The following is a 15,995-nucleotide window of genomic DNA, read 5'->3' on the forward strand; positions in this document are numbered from 1 at the left end:
TCATATTTTACTACTGGCCATTTGTAAAGGGTCTCTGATAACGTTTGCTCACATTTACCGAGTTTTGATTTGCAAATTTAATCTTTTGTTTTTCTTTCAGCAAAACCTTTGTCGAGGTCGACTGAGGCAAATACGCCGACCGCAAAGTCATCGAATTGGACGTTGGCATTTTCCACAGTAGTTGTTCCAAGTAACAAGACAAATCCTTTGCTAACAAGTGACTCTGAATCTCATTTTAAAGTAGAAAAGAAACACAAGTCGATACTGTCGACAAAAAGTACTGCTAAAGTTTCCAAAAGTACTAGGAAATCCCCTAGTAAACTTAAACAGACTGTAAATAAAACTAAAGTTCAGCAAAAGCTGCATAGAAAACATTCGAAGAGGAGGGCAGGATCGAATAAGAAAGATGCGGAGACCCGTTTTCATAAAGAAATTGTAAATAGTACTTCTAGACGACTAACGAGAGACTACCCGTATCAGTATTATCAGTATCAGTATCCTCCATCGGACAAATCGTATACGACACAAGAAACCGACTGGAGGCGAGATACAGTACCATCAGCCGACCAATCGTATGCTGGATACGACAGCATCGATAGGCAACCTTTATTTACGACCCAGGATGATTTAGCATCAGTCAACCAAGTTAGTCTTAGGGAGGGTGATGCCGATAGTCAAGGCAATGGGATATTTTCATTACCCATTGCCAGCCTTGTACGTAGAACGGAAATACCGGAAGGCACTCATCACATATCCGCAGTATCAATAGTTAATGACATGCTCCCAGCTAGCAGGGCACAGAACCCGTACCTTACGGATCGTGACACCATTCCACTTTTATCTTCATCGGACGATCGTCAAAGCACAGGATATATTGCAAGCAACAACGGTGACGTTCAGGATTCATCGGACAGGACGAAGCTGTATAGCCTGACAGGCTTACCTTCGCAGTATCAAGTTTCAAAGCAGGGTCAGGCCTTTGCAGCTGATTTATCAAAGCAGTATACTTCTTCTGATGGACTGCCTCAAGCGAATCTTGCGATGTTTCCCGTTGGTCAATCAGATTCAGGTCTTACTAACTACAAGAATTACGTTTCAAATGCCACGGGAATACCCTTAGGCCAGTACGCGCCTCTTGCCCCTTTGGCTGCGGGCAGCACTGAAGATCAGTCTCCAACCATGTCACCAGTTGTGATTGGATCAGATCAAAGTAATGTTAGTCCATTGTCTCCGAATAATGCACAGAGTTTATCAGGGAACCCCAATAATGCAACGGCTACATCATCAATGGAGATGGATCTAACCGACCCAGGTCATGCGCCAAACTCACCGGAAGCGTTCAAGGCTAACATGAAAAAGCTGGCAAATATTTCTGCATTAGCAAATGTTTTGCCTTCAAAGGAAGTTGCCTCTGTCGCTGATCTCTCGCCGAATCTCTCATCATCTGCTAGCTACCAGCCCCCTACCATTGTCACAGTTCCAGGAAACGCTGCGAGCTCTATTTCTTTGTCTGCAACAACCAGTGAAGAAGTTAAGAGCCCTGGAAGCTCATTGTATGCAGCTTTGAGCGCAGAACAGATCAATCCAGCATCCAGTAGTTCAAAAACTCCACAAGCGACAATATTTCCTTCTACTTCAACAGTTGAGCAAACATCCTCAGTTAAGGATGACTATTCAACGAATTCGAAAGTCCAGATAAATGACATTGATGCACCGGTGCAAAATGCTATTCTTCCTTTTGGAGGGAAAAAGGACACTTTCACCGAGCCTCAGTCGGGAGATGGACAATTAACGACAGGTTGGAATTTTACACAGAGGGGAATGCAGGGAACTGGAGTCAACATGGATTTACCGTTTCCCACAAGATTGAAGTTGCCAGAACCATCCCAAAGCCTTGCTCAAGCGTTATCAGGTTTGTCTATGGCTGTTTCTAGCAGACCAATTGCAGAAGTACCTTTAATTGAACCTACAGTTCTACCTGCCATTCCTGTTTTTACATCGGCTTCATCCACCAAGCAACTCACAGAGATGCCTTATTTCACAACCCGACTTGAATCTGCTGTTACTCCCACCCCAACAGAACGATCCGACACAGCAACGTCGACGACTAACTACGAAGCAACAGAAAATCCAATTTCTGTCCATAACGTAGACATCACAGGGTATACTTCTTCATGGTCCAAACTTTCTATTGCTACCGTAAACAGTGAAATTCTGTCAAATGTCCCAACTGCTTTCGCAAAGACAACATCACCGACAGAAACAGAAAATCCGACGACGCCTCCAACTATTACACAGAAACCGAGCAATATCAAAAACAACACTGTGACTGTTCCACAGTCAGGTACAAATTTACAGAGAAACCATACGACTAACACAGACGAGGACGCTGTTTCATATACCGAGACTGTTCTCGCTGACAAAAATCAGACTTACGAAATCACCTCAGACTCTAACATAGAGCCAACAGACAGAATAATGACAAAGAACAAAACAGCAGACCAACAGATTTTGACCAATGCATTAAATGCCAGAAACCAGACCATTCAATCTACTGCGGTCGGTCATATATCGCCCGGTAGTCGTATCCCACCGACCGATCAGACAGGACATTTGTCACCTATTTCGAAACCAAAGTTGAGGCTTTCGGACAACGGCAACGTCATTGTCTTGAACAATAGTACACATACCACCGAACGACCAGGGATACAAAAGATTTACGAGCAATACCGACTTGATGCAAAACGTAAAAATAAGTTGAAAAAGCAGCGACGTAAAGTGTTTAAAAAGGGAAATGGTATGTGTTGATGACAAGTGTTTATACCTTAATAATTATCTCTCTATTGGTGAGATTGTTGCTTATAACTCAGTTGGAAAAATACTGATTTTTGGATTAGCTTACTTGTTGCAAAGACTGAAACACATGGGCTACCTAGAAGGAAACCTTTACGTCAAAGACTACTTGTCCTTAGCTTCGGCCGAAAATGACTGTTTGACTGGGACTGTTTGACTGTTTTGTTTACTGTGAAGTCCTCTACGGCTAAATACCACAGCATTGTATTAAACTGCTTAAGGAAAAAGACTATTTTATGTCCATAGCGAATTAAAAATATCATATATAGAGACATTTTGACGTCACATTATGTGCAAACTGTTTGCTCTATATTACAGTGTCCTTTATTTTGAGAAGCCATAGAGCATGCATCAGCGCAAAGTCATACCGTATTGTTTAACACGATTTGCCATGCCGTATTGCCAACGAAAGGCTAACGGTAGTATTTCTTGTTACGTCCACAGGTTGCAACGAACCACTTGGTCTCTCCAATGGCCTAGTACGAGATTACCAATTGACTTCATCGTCCTATCTGTCTCCTGAATACGCTCCTGCAAAGGGGCGACTTGGCATGCAGCAAGGTATGGAGAAGAATTCTTCCAGTGCTTGATTTTAGATGATTTGAATCCAATTTCTAGTTTTTCCACACAGATTTGCCTTCATATGTGTTAAGTTGCAGTCGGTTAATGTTACCTATAAATCTTGTATTGTTGTTATCTCCAGTCTCTTCACCTGCCTTGAAGGGAGTCTCGTCATCTTTTTAGGTGGAGCCAATGGTTGGTGTGCTGACCCCCGGTTGAATAATGTAACCCAGTACTTGCAAGTAGACTTTCAAAAAGTGCAGGAGGTTTGCCGAGTGGGGATGCAGGGCCATCAGAATTTGAGAAATTGGATCTCACATTATAAAGTTTCATTCTCAATGGATGGCAGGCATTGGTCCATTTACAAAGAAGGCGGTAAAGACAAGGTATGTGACACTGTGACACGTTTATACCTTGTGAAATATTCCATCACTAATTACTCTAAGAAGACAACTACTCGTTTACTTGTATATCCAATTACCTCGAATATCTATCCAACAGGTTATTCAAGGAAATATTGCGCAGGAAGATTGGACATCGTACAGGCTCATTCTTCCAATTCGAACGCGTTTCATTCGGATCCTGCCGCAGACGTGGGAGGGCAACGCCATTTGCACGCGTGTCGAGTTTTATACACAAAATCAACAAGGTATACTACATAGGCATTCAGATATCTTTTTGGCATCTTTTTTTGTAGCTGGGTCTATTTTCTGGTGATCGTTTTTTACTCTGATTTTAATTTCAGTAGTAACATATTTGTGCAGTAGTAAATATTTTATGACATTTTTGGATAAATTTCTTACTTTTCATTGTTTACTACCTATGTCGTCAATTCAGCTGTTTTTGAGAGCTTTTTGAATTTCTGACAACCTTACTTTTTTGTAACATTCCGTTAAGATGTTTGTTTCTTTAATTTCAATATGTCTGTTTGAGTAGCTTAGAACATCTTCGTCAAATCCCAGCATAAGGGTTCGAATATTTTGAAGAAGCGCCTACAATAACCTTTTCTGTTGTTATTTTTTACTTAATTGGTCGAGGATAAAATGGTTTTGATTTTGTGTACATAATTTTTCATTAAAAATTTTAAGAATTACGATCGTACAACCGACAACCTCCTGAATTAGCACGAAGGCAAAAAATATCATATAGGTTCTGGAATATAAACTCTGTAAGTGATCATCCATTTTTGTTGATAAATTAATTTTACTTTTAGGAGGTGAAGTGCTGTATGGTCGATCAAGTATACCAAATGCAATGCAGAATTTAATTGACGATCTTAGCTTCGAGAAAATCGACAATGAAATAGTATTTGATAGTTCACCGATGGGTAACAATGCTTATCTCAACAAAGGCGCGGCAGTTTACGATACGCACGGAAAGTGTCGTCATGCCGCGCGGATTATCGAGGGATCTGATATTCTGCTTGATGGAAGAAATATGCGGGTGAAACCGAGGGAAGCGATCTCGATTAGCGTTTGGATTAGAATGGACAATACCGAAGGTGTTCATTCGATATTTGATACTATAGGAGCGAACTCTAGGCATGTTTTGGGGCAATATCATTTTGAAATTGTCGGTGGTGCGGTGCGATGGTTCCATCGCGATGAAAATGGTACTCAGATCTTCTCCGCGATTACAGGTTAGTAAGAAATCTGTATTTTAGATACAAAACAGACCTAAGTAATGACACGGCTTAATGTAATAAGGATTTTGAAATCTGTAAATCGTATTATTTTGTGTTTATCAACTTATTAATCTGCGCTTATTAAGTTTTTGGGAAGTTTTCTGTTACCGAGTTTACTAATTCATTATTCTGTTTTGATAACTGGGCCTTTTATAAAACACAGCTTGATCTAGGGACAGGTATGATTATTATGTAATTCAACATGCAAAGCTATACAAATTATCTATGTATGTGTTTGAGAAAATATTCTATCCTTTCTTATAGTTTTAGTGGGACTTCACTTTTGATAATATGGAAAATATGCCTTACACACTTAGTATTGGCATTAATGCTTTGGTACCAAAACCAGGGTCCGAGACATTAAATGATAAAATTTATATGATTAAGTATATTCTACAATCTTGAAGCTAAAGATTTTGTATGCTATGTATGGGATATTGAAATATTTTATACGTTTTGGTAAATAAAACAACGAATGATTTTATACATACATTCTCAGTTATTTTTTGCATTAGCATTTTTTATTTTAGTTTTGGTTGACGTAGATTAGCAAATGTCTAATTTGCCAATCGTTAATTAGACTTTAATTATTCAAACTACTAGAAATATTACCAATCTCAAATGAACAAATTATAAATTTAATCGTTTTTTATATTCTGCAAAATTATAGAACCGAATTTCGTAAGCCCGCGAGAATGGAATCATCTTGTTGCGTCATACGATTCTCAAACTGGTGAAACAAAGATCTACGTAAATGGAAGCCGTGTGGCAGACACCAAAGGAAGTGGACTGCTATCGCAAGACTGGGGTGGTCGCGTAGGCCTCGGCAGGCATAAAGATACACGTGATCTCCAAGGTGACATAGATGAATTCAGAATCTATAACGAGGCTATACAGGGTGAAAAGATTTTGGAATTATCACGGGAATGCAACTTTGATAAATACTGTAAGTTTGAAGATTAACTTTTAGTTATTTAAGTTTACTTCGAAACTCTTGTGAGATCTATGGATTGCCAAAAAGAATTATCTTGTTTCTCACGAAGCTGTATAATTCTTGTACTTCTATGTTTTCGAGTTTACTAAGCCTCGGCAACATCTTCATATTTAGAAAGCATGTAGAGTAGTTAACGTTAATATAAAAATTGTGTTTTGTCATGCAATGCTTGGGAGAAATAACAACAGTAATTTAGCGGTAACTAAAGGACTTCGAATTAAACTTTAAAACACTGATACCCTAAGTAAACTGGTGCCTTTATTTTTTTTATAAAGCCTCTACTATTTCTATTTCTGTTATACATTTTACCATAATTTGTATTTGCAGTGCCACAGTATAGAGATTCATTTTAATGCTTTTGTTTAATTTTGCTATCCATTTTTATTGGTAGATTGTGGCTCTGTGCTGACTGCTGAGCGTGGAATGCTTATAACACCGGATTACCCGTCGCTGCATCACGGACCAGTTGAATGTCTTTGGGAAATTAAGGGTATGCCGGGGGAGATAGTTGCTATCGATGTGAAAGAGTTTGACATTAACAACTGCAATGCTTCAAGACTTGAAATAAGGGACAGAGATAATGATACATTAATTGGAAGCTACTGCGGTGGAGCAAAACCAGGGAGAATCGAATCCCATTGTAACCAGATGACAGTGAAATTTATAAGCACAGGATCACGGGAAGGAGAGCGTTTCAAAATAGAATTTCAAAGAGGTAATTTCTTAATGCATTCCGCGAACCATTGCAATTTTAGATACACCAAATACACTTTCTGTTTTGAAAATCTCGCCCATTTGTTATTAAACGCCATCAAAATCTGAAGATTTTTTCGGCCACCAAAATTATCTTCGATATTAAAGAGAGTCTGAATGCTTATGATAATTGTTTGATTTTGCAATGCGTTGTCTGTCATGTCTTTTGCCAATATATTAGTTACTTGAAAACTGACTGATTATTTTGCCTTTTGCCATTTTAAATTGTCTTTTTTATTGGACAAAGCAAATAATCTGCGATACTAAACAATTTCATCTGCAGAAAAGAAAAGGACTTCAAAGAAGACAATGAGTAGCCTGTGCCGCAATTCGGATTTGTACCAAAATGTCACACTGGTTGGAGGATCTAAAGCTGGTACATTCACGGACTTGGGACATACCAATGACATGCGAGCATGCCAAGAAAGGTACGTTGCCACCAGATTTCTAGATAAATCAATTGCTACTCAGGTTTGGATGAAAAGAGCACCATGGTCTAGTTGGTATTTATTGTGGAATGTAGGTACCCGGTCAAAAATGACTTTATAAGATTTACTTTAAAAAGTGTTAAGCCATTAATTTCTCTATTAGCACAATATTTCTCAACAAGGAACTCAAGATGCCAAGTCACAGTGAAAAGTTCCAACCTAAATTTTTTGATTATCTGATTGTATAATCTTTTATTGCAATGCTTGATAGCATGTAATGAGTAGATCTGTAGCTATGTTCGAGTAAGCAAATAAGCTGGTTTAATGACTGGGAAATTTAGAGCAAGACACGATGTGTAGGTCAGTCTTTCCAAGACAATTTTGTGTAAAAAGCTTCGAAACTTTTTAAGGCTATGTAACTGCAACGGTGTATGCTTAGAGTCCACAGGCACTTTTAAGGCTATATTCAACTGCAACGGTATGTGCTTAGAGGATGAGCTTCGACTTAATCAAGTATAGTTTTTCTTCATAGTGATAGCTAGTTTTCTGTCGACACCCTTTAAGGTATATTATATTAAGGGGAACAATTAGCACGGCAAACAGAGTACAGAGTGCGAATCCAGTTTCAAATTACATCTTTTTGTCATCTTCTACCGTAACATTCAGCGATATTTCTTTTTTTAGATGTTGCGACAAAGAAACCTGCGAAATCGCTTTCATGATTGAGGGCAGCTGTTATGGAGTTCGCTGTTACGACCAGAATTTGTGCAAAATCAGGAAGGCTAAGAATACGAAACTCAATCCCATGCTTTCATTTATCACAAGAGTGGGAATAAGTAAGTATAAACATCTAACTCATTATTTCGTTTTTCAGATGTCTATATTTCCTAACGAACTATATTGAGACTATTTCTTATATGGTATAATTCTTTTTCTTTTTTCTATTTTTCTGGAGTCCTGTATTTTGGCCAAAAATATTTCTTGTCGATTTGTACCTTTTCTATTGTTCTTTTTACTGGTTTTATTTAAGAACTGTTTAGGCAGATCAGCTGCAAGACTTTCCAGCAATGTTACTGTCTTGTTCTGAGTTTTGAAATTTTGCAATCATGTTTAGAACTTGTTAGTCTTTGAATAACTTACTCTTCAGTTTATGCCTTTTGATTTGAAGCACGGAAACTTGCATGATAATGCTTTCTGAATCAACCTAGTACCAAAGAGCTCCAAACTTTTTACAGAAATCGTTGCACAGAAGGATGTTTCAGTTTATAAACAAAAAGGAATTAAGATCTTTTCATTAAATTTTGGGATAAGAACTGTTAGAATCATAAACGAAACGCAATTTCCTATTTAATTTTAAAACTAAAACTTAATTGTTGATGTTCTATGGACCAAATATGAATAACACATCAAATTTTTATTCATAAGTGTTACGTTCCATTAAGTTATGTGATTCACTCTGATCTATATGCTTGCGATTTTCTAGCGCCACGGATTGTCCCTATGTTTGCTGAAAAGCCGAAAGTTTCGGCACCAGTTGCTGCATTGAAGGCTCCAAGCAATGCAATCAATGTACAAACGATCTCAAAAGAGGTGAAAAAGCCCGATCTTCAACCCGCCAAGCCAAAGCGCAAGTGCCTGCGAGGTGAAGCACACCACAACGTGACAATGGCTCGTGGCATGAAGGCTGGCAATTTCACTTCGCGTGGTGTTGTGGATAATTTTGATACCTGCTTCGACAAATGCTGTGAAGATATCCACTGTGATGCAGCCTTCATGGTGAAGAGAACCTGCTTCTCAATAAGATGTAACAACGCAGACTCGTGCAAATTCAAGGCTGCGAGGCCATCTGCCTTTAACCCGACTTTAGCATACGTCATAAAGGACCAGCCGAAACCAAAAGGTATTCTTTTATTCGTCTAATTCCCCCAATCAGCCTCTGTATATCGAACTAAATGTCAGTGATTCGAGGCTTCAAATTCATAGTGATTCTGCAATGCCTGTCTTCGTTTGTAATCGACTGCTCTTAACGATGATTTTGATCACAATGCTTTGATAACTACCAAGTGCTATAAACTTCAAATATTCAAGTATTATTCAAGAGAACTTAATTCAACTTGCCTCATGAAATCAAACTGAGCAAAAATTCGGTTATTAATGCTCTTGATGAGTTTTGACTAGCGTTTTTCAATATTTCAGTGTTATTCAAAGTATCACTGTCATATTCGGAACGTGCGATGGATAAACTTGAGCCTGCTTTACCAAGTATACTTTTGAATAGACGAAATATGTTTATTCAAAGGACGATATACTAGTGAGAACCAATTTAACGCTGCAGTAAGCCCTGTAAAAAAGAAACCATTTTTTAGAAACCTTAAGGCTCAAGTACTTTCTGAAAGCCTCTGGTTTATAAGAAACGGTTAGTCTAAAAGGTAATATAAAATTTTTTATATGTGGGTCTAAAATGCATCATTCTTAACAGGGCTTTTAAAACTACATTTATTTCTAGATGACAAATTTTTAGTTAATTTCGGTGCTACAAAATACTATAAAGCTTTAGCTATAAAACAGCATTCGTTTTCAACTTAAATACATATGTGAATGGGTTAAATGCAATTTTTGTGGTACATCAATAAGCCCTGTTCACACTGCAGAAACTCTTTGGCTAAGCATTAAAAACCGTTTTTTATTTGCGAGACCTAGTTGTTTCTGACTTTTGCGAATTGAAAATCATTTTAAGCTGCTCCTATCAGTGATTAGTAGAACCCACAATGTGTGCGATTGATAAATATATACCAACCTGACTTAATCTTTTGCAGTGGAAACTACTGGGACGGCCAAGTCTGCTGTTATTGAATCAAACAGCTGTACGAAGTCACGGGTGTCAAAAATCTATCAAAATGTCACACTTAGAGACGGAATCAATTCTGGTGAGTTCATTGACCGAGGCAGTGTTGGCACGATGGATGACTGTGTCAAGCAATGCTGCGGAGATGACAACTGCAACTTAGCTTTCATCATTAAGGAGACCTGTTTCACTGTTAAGTGTAAAAGCTACGAATCGTGTTCTTTGAAAGCAGCTGTTTCTCATTTCTATAACCCAAAGATTGCTTATGTTAATTGGAATCCACCAAGGGATAATCTTGGAGAAGGTGAGGCTTCATGCTGACGTTATCTTCAAAATTTATCAAAAATTGCGAAGCATATCTTAAATGAACTAAACAATGCGCACTTAAGTATGGCTATATACGCTCCTTGTTATTTGCCTACACTTATTTGCCCAATTCAAAACTATCCCTCAAGTTTATTAAAGTTTTGTTTGTATGAGGTATTGAGGGATTGCATGTAGATCATGTAAGCTGTTGGGGTTTAGTAGAAATGCTTAGATCCTATCCAGGTCATTTGAAGAAGTTATTTTAATCAGAGAACAACATGCAAGATCCTGCCCAGCTTATTTGAATTACTTATTTTCTTCCAGGCAAAAACAAGTATGATTACAAAGGATGTTGGCGAGACTTTGACATGTCAGCATTTGCCATTCCACTACTAGAAGGAACAGACCCACTTCTGACTGGCATTTACAAGAAAAGAGACGACCCAGTTAATGATTGTGCCACTGTGTCCCAACATCGTGGCTACTCAGGTATTCAAATCTCACATCATAACGATACTACAACAAAATACTGATCTTGGTTTCTCTTTAAAGTGGACTCGCAGTTATGTCCTTCATTTTCTAATTGGGACAGTAATAATGGCAAATTAATTTTGTGGAATTTCTCTTATCTAAGGAATAAAAATCAATAATTAGATCCAAGAACACCGAGTTTGCCTTGGCTGTATAACAAAACAAGAATTCAGAGTTAAACATAATCATGGACAAAATACTTTGGTGAAAAAAACCAAAGAGTTTACAAGCGAATTTTATGAAGTCAGTCAAACATTGAAATTTAGAAGTTTTAACAGTTTCAAACCCTGATAATGTAAAGTTTCCATAACGTTGTTCAATACCTGTATCCTTCAGTAAATAGGTTTTTATTTAATTTGTTCACAGTCTTTGCGATACAAAATGGTGGTGCCTGCTTCAGTGGACCAAAAGCTGCTTCGTCCTATAAAAGATATGGTCCCTCAGAATCTTGTAAAGGAGGCCGCGGAGGCGCATTTTCCAACAGTGTTTACAAGTTGTTCGACGATGGTATGTTTTGACATCGCTTATTGTATCCGCTTGAAGATTAGGCAAAAAGATCAGAAAAATTTAAGCAAAGATCCTTTTTTATAAAAGCATGAGAAGAATAAGCCTTTGTTTAAATAGAGATCAATGAACACATTTTCATGGAAAATTTCACTTTACTAGAGCTTCAATGATAGTTTCAGTAATCGCTTGTTGTATCAACAGAAGTTGAATTTTTTATTGACGAATGTGATTGAGTTACAAAACGGAAAAAGGAACGTAGATCAATTCATAGTACGTGCCTTATTCAGACCTCGGGGAACCTAAGGCTTTTGACATCCTTCTTGATATTCTTTTCAAATATAACAACCTATCTTTCCCCTACTTGTTTCTTCTTTACATAAGCTCTCGTTCTATAGTGCAGAAGCAGGTATATTTCTGCTAACTCTCTATAAACATTACCTTTAGATCTTAGCTCTTTGTCACGACTGACTTATCAGGCTGGTTACTTTGAAGTAGTTTGAGAACAACAAACCGATTCCCTATGCTCGACCACTGCCTTAGGAATTGACTTTGTACCATTGAAACTTGTCATATTTTTCCAGGATCTGTTATGAGCCTGGGCTGCTGGGCTGACTTGCAAGACCGTGCCTTTAAACGCATGGAAAAGCTAGATGCTGCCCTTCAAGAGCCATATCAAAATAGAGCGGCCCCAATTGATGTATGTGCTACAGTTGCCAAGAAACATAGTGCAAGTATCTTTGCTTTGCAAAAAGGTGGTCAGTGCTTCATTGGAAAGGGTAGTCCTGATACATATCGGAGATACGGTCCGTCTAGAAAATGCAAGTATGGTCTAGGAGGGCAAATGGCAAATGACGTGTACATAGTTAGAGGTAAGTAGATAATTTCTATAGGGGTAAGAGGTAAGTAGATAATTAAGTAGACAATTTTTCAATTGAACCAGTGCTAGAACTACAAAGACTTCCAAAACTTTTGGAATACTTTTGGTTTTTTCGACATTTCGACATTTACAGCAAAGTCACGACATACTTTTGAAGCAAACCTTTTTTCAAGCGATTGATTTGATATACTGCTTTACAAGCAACATTGTTTTAAGGAGAGAGAGGTTAGTCCATTAGAAACACGGAAAACAAAGGGAAAGAAATTTTTTCCAAAAATATGTAGGTGTTCCAAGATGTTTTGGCAGAAATTGCAGTATACCACCAGCCGGAGTATCTCGAGGCAATTTCTTTCATTAGGTAGAAGCTTTTTTAGTTGTAATCTATATCTTTATCGATTTGCAGGAGACAATGCAAACACCGCAAATGTGCAGACCCAAACTACAAATGCAGTGATGAAAAATAGAACAGGAACTGAAGAAGGAGATGGGCAACCGACACCCCAAAGTCCGTTGACAACACAACCACAAACTACCACGACTCCACCACCAACAACAACAAAAGCAACAACATCGACAATAGTAACAACAACAGCATCATCGGCACCTTTGACAACAACAACAGCCCCAGTTGTTGAAACAACAACGCCAGCAGCCATAACAACGACAATTTCAGCCAATACCGAGTCAATGCCAGAAACCACTGTTCAGGCTACAGCAGCATCAAATGCCAACATAAAGTCTGCGGACACTTCCACGTCGGTCAATGAACAGTTACAGCCTGGTGAGGTTGTATACAAAGAGCAACTAACAGACACGGAACATATCAAGTTCGTATACTCAGCCGATGCTGTAGTACCTAATGTAACTTTAGCAGCCGGAATCAATTCTGGGACTTTCATAGATAAAGGAACAATTGAGAATATGGATGACTGTGTTAAATCATGTGGACAAACGAACAACTGTGATATTGCTTTTAAACTTGGTAAACAATGCTTTGGAATCACCTGTAAGGGTCCGGACAGTTGTCGAACGAAGCCGGCTTTCTCCGCTTTCTATAATCCGCAAATTGCAAAAGTCAAACATCGAACTATCAAAACACCAAGAAGAAAAGGTTTGTTTAATTTGATTTAAAATCTAGGTAGTATAACCCCTTTTGGCTTGAAAGACTTTGGAACCTCAGAAGTAATGTGCGTATTTAGTCTAAGGGCACTGAAATTGGCTTTAAAATAGAAATTCACCTGATACCCTCTGGTGTTGCTTGAAAGCATTTCTACCAGTACTGGGCGAAATAAGAACCACAATAAAGTACTACTGTTAATAAAGGAGGTAAAATCGAGCACTTTTCACAAAAGATGTTGGGGAGGTTAAAGAACTAGCTATTGAATATCTGGACAGATCCACCGACCCAAGTTCACGACCTAGTGGGTGGAACTTTTCTATGGACAGATCTTGATAATGAAGATCTTGAGGAACGTCATTGATAATGAAGGTAGTCCTGTCTGGTTGATTCAGAGCTTCAGAGCTTCAGAGCTGTATTTGGAGATATCAATCGACCGAAGCATGCTATTTTACAGACATATTGCTCAAGAAATCTTAGGATAAGTGTAATACTCTCATGTCATAAGGCCTAGTTGGCACAAGGTAATTGTAATACAGTAGATAATCTTTTATAAAAAGGCCTCAATTCTTAGGTTTGACATTGCGCAATTGAAATTTCCCGCTTTTTTACATTATCTTTTTGTTCTATAGAAGAAATACAAACCGATAGCAACCCAACACAACGCTCCCTTTGCAAAGCAAAGAACACGGTCAATAACGTTACCTTGGTTGACGGAATCGGAGCTGGAAATTTCACGGACTTAGGCCATATCACTGATATGGATGATTGTATTTCACGATGTTGCAGTGACTCTAAATGCGAACTCGCTTTCCGAATCGAGGATGACTGCTACGGAGTCACGTGCTACAGCGAACATTCTTGCAGGACACGTAGTGCTCGCAATGCAATCAGCCTGCGTCCAATAATAGCCTTTGTCAGAGATGTCGGCAGCAGGCAGGGTGAGTCTCACATCAGTTACAGTGTCCTAATTACTATATTGTCACAGGCAATAGCTTAGAGAAGGCTAGGCCAAAAACAGCAGTCACAATCATCCCTTCAGGTCCGATTTTTGTCTTCGGTATTTTACTTGTGGTTTAGCGTTACTGATGCTTGGTGCTTAAGCTGAAGGGTAATGATTTATATGGGTCTCTTATGCCCATTATAGTTTCACTGTTTAGCCCAGCCAGGCCTCTTTGATTCATTAGAGGTCAAGCAGAAGCATGCAAATATTTTTTAGATATCTTTCAGTCTCAAAGCAACCATTTCAGGTAAAGATGCCTTTGTAATCCATATTTATTGGATTCCTGTTGCCAGGTTTATGCCTTTCGTTTAGTGAATTACCCATGCCATTATCATTCAAAAGGGTTTTGCCTTCCTCTCTCAACCTTTGTTAATCGTTGCCTCCGTTACTCTGTACCCACAATCTTTCATAAGGGATCATACATTCATAACTAAATCGGATAGGTGCATTCTTAGTTAAAGTCTAGTTATCATATTAAGAAAAAAAATTCGCCGTCTGTGCAGGTGAGGGAAACAGAGGGTTAAGAATTAATGGCTTACCGTTGTGAAGATTTTTTTAAAGTTTTCAACGGTAGTTTTGGTTTTACCTGTTTTTCAAATAATTTGCAATACATAATTTATAATATATTTCTGCGTAGTATTGATGCAAGAAACTAGAGCAAATAGTGGAGAGAAAAAGAGCTCAAAATCGTCATCCAATAAGGGAGCAACTTGCAGCTCTGAGGTTTGGGAAGGTGAACGACTTGAGAATATGACGTTGGTCGGAGGAGTCAGCGCTGGAGAGTTTACAGATCACGGCCAAACGGACACGTTCGATGAATGCATGGGCTATTGTTGTGGAAGCAAAGATTGTGATTTGGCATTTATGATCGACAACGACTGTTACGGTGTTCGCTGTAAAGATCCATCTATGTGCAAAACACGGCCAGCAAGGCCCACTAAGTACAGGCCGATAATAGCGTTCAAGAAGTCGTCTGCAACAGGTAGGATTTAGCTTCAATTCTGTTAGGGATATCGCTTCATATGAAAACGTTGAGCCGGTTTATTTCATGATTTCGTTCTTATTTATGAACTATGAAATCTGAACGTTTTGTGTTCAAAAAGGATTTTAGCCGAAACACTCATGGCGCTTTCAGCAGTTTGATTTTTTTGTGACTCTGCAGGGTTTTGCTTCCCACAGAGCATTTTATGTTGTATTCGAAGCCGATTCATAGCAGCGAGTCTCCTTCTGTTCATTCGTCTCGTAAATATAACAATATCACTTTTTATGATAAAAGTAAAAACGACTAGATTTATGCATCCCTTGATCATCACTGTGAATATTTAGACTTTTTCGTTGTTTTACCAAAGTCATCACTAATTTTATTAACCTTTGGCTGAAAATGTGCATTAAAACACCTTTGCCGAATTTTCCATTTCCTCAACGTGAAAAATTTTCCTAACCTTTCCTTAACTGTATTAATTTGCGGTCTCTTCTGCCCTATGAAACTTTCCTACAAATATTATGCTAACGCTAATAAACTTTTAGTACTTCCTT

General features: G+C 38.3%; 1 protein-coding gene across 11 annotated transcripts in view; it reads left to right on the forward strand.

Moving 5' to 3' along the window:
• LOC148957700 (uncharacterized) overlaps positions 1-15,995 on the forward strand; it is a 49,840-nt gene that overhangs the window by 16,943 nt on the left and 16,902 nt on the right. For 10 of the 11 annotated variants that reach the window (XM_089115131.1, XM_089115132.1, XM_089115130.1 and 7 more), the window contains 17 exons: positions 101-2,797; positions 3,298-3,414; positions 3,598-3,800; positions 3,916-4,063; positions 4,628-5,053; positions 5,769-6,044; positions 6,484-6,807; positions 7,129-7,273; positions 7,958-8,109; positions 8,757-9,173; positions 10,090-10,422; positions 10,749-10,913; positions 11,322-11,462; positions 12,044-12,331; positions 12,743-13,450; positions 14,089-14,397; positions 15,097-15,441. In XM_089115131.1, coding sequence (XP_088971257.1) covers positions 101-2,797; positions 3,298-3,414; positions 3,598-3,800; positions 3,916-4,063; positions 4,628-5,053; positions 5,769-6,044; positions 6,484-6,807; positions 7,129-7,273; positions 7,958-8,109; positions 8,757-9,173; positions 10,090-10,422; positions 10,749-10,913; positions 11,322-11,462; positions 12,044-12,331; positions 12,743-13,450; positions 14,089-14,397; positions 15,097-15,441 — 7,194 coding nt within the window. The remainder of the gene's footprint in view (positions 1-100; positions 2,798-3,297; positions 3,415-3,597; positions 3,801-3,915; positions 4,064-4,627; positions 5,054-5,768; positions 6,045-6,483; positions 6,808-7,128; positions 7,274-7,957; positions 8,110-8,756; positions 9,174-10,089; positions 10,423-10,748; positions 10,914-11,321; positions 11,463-12,043; positions 12,332-12,742; positions 13,451-14,088; positions 14,398-15,096; positions 15,442-15,995) is intronic. The other variant, XM_089115141.1, reaches the window with a different exon arrangement.

The sequence above is a fragment of the Rhopilema esculentum genome, chromosome 21, assembly GCF_057945365.1.
Source record: "Rhopilema esculentum isolate cy_ngs chromosome 21, ASM5794536v1, whole genome shotgun sequence".
NCBI lineage: Eukaryota > Metazoa > Cnidaria > Scyphozoa > Rhizostomeae > Rhizostomatidae > Rhopilema > Rhopilema esculentum.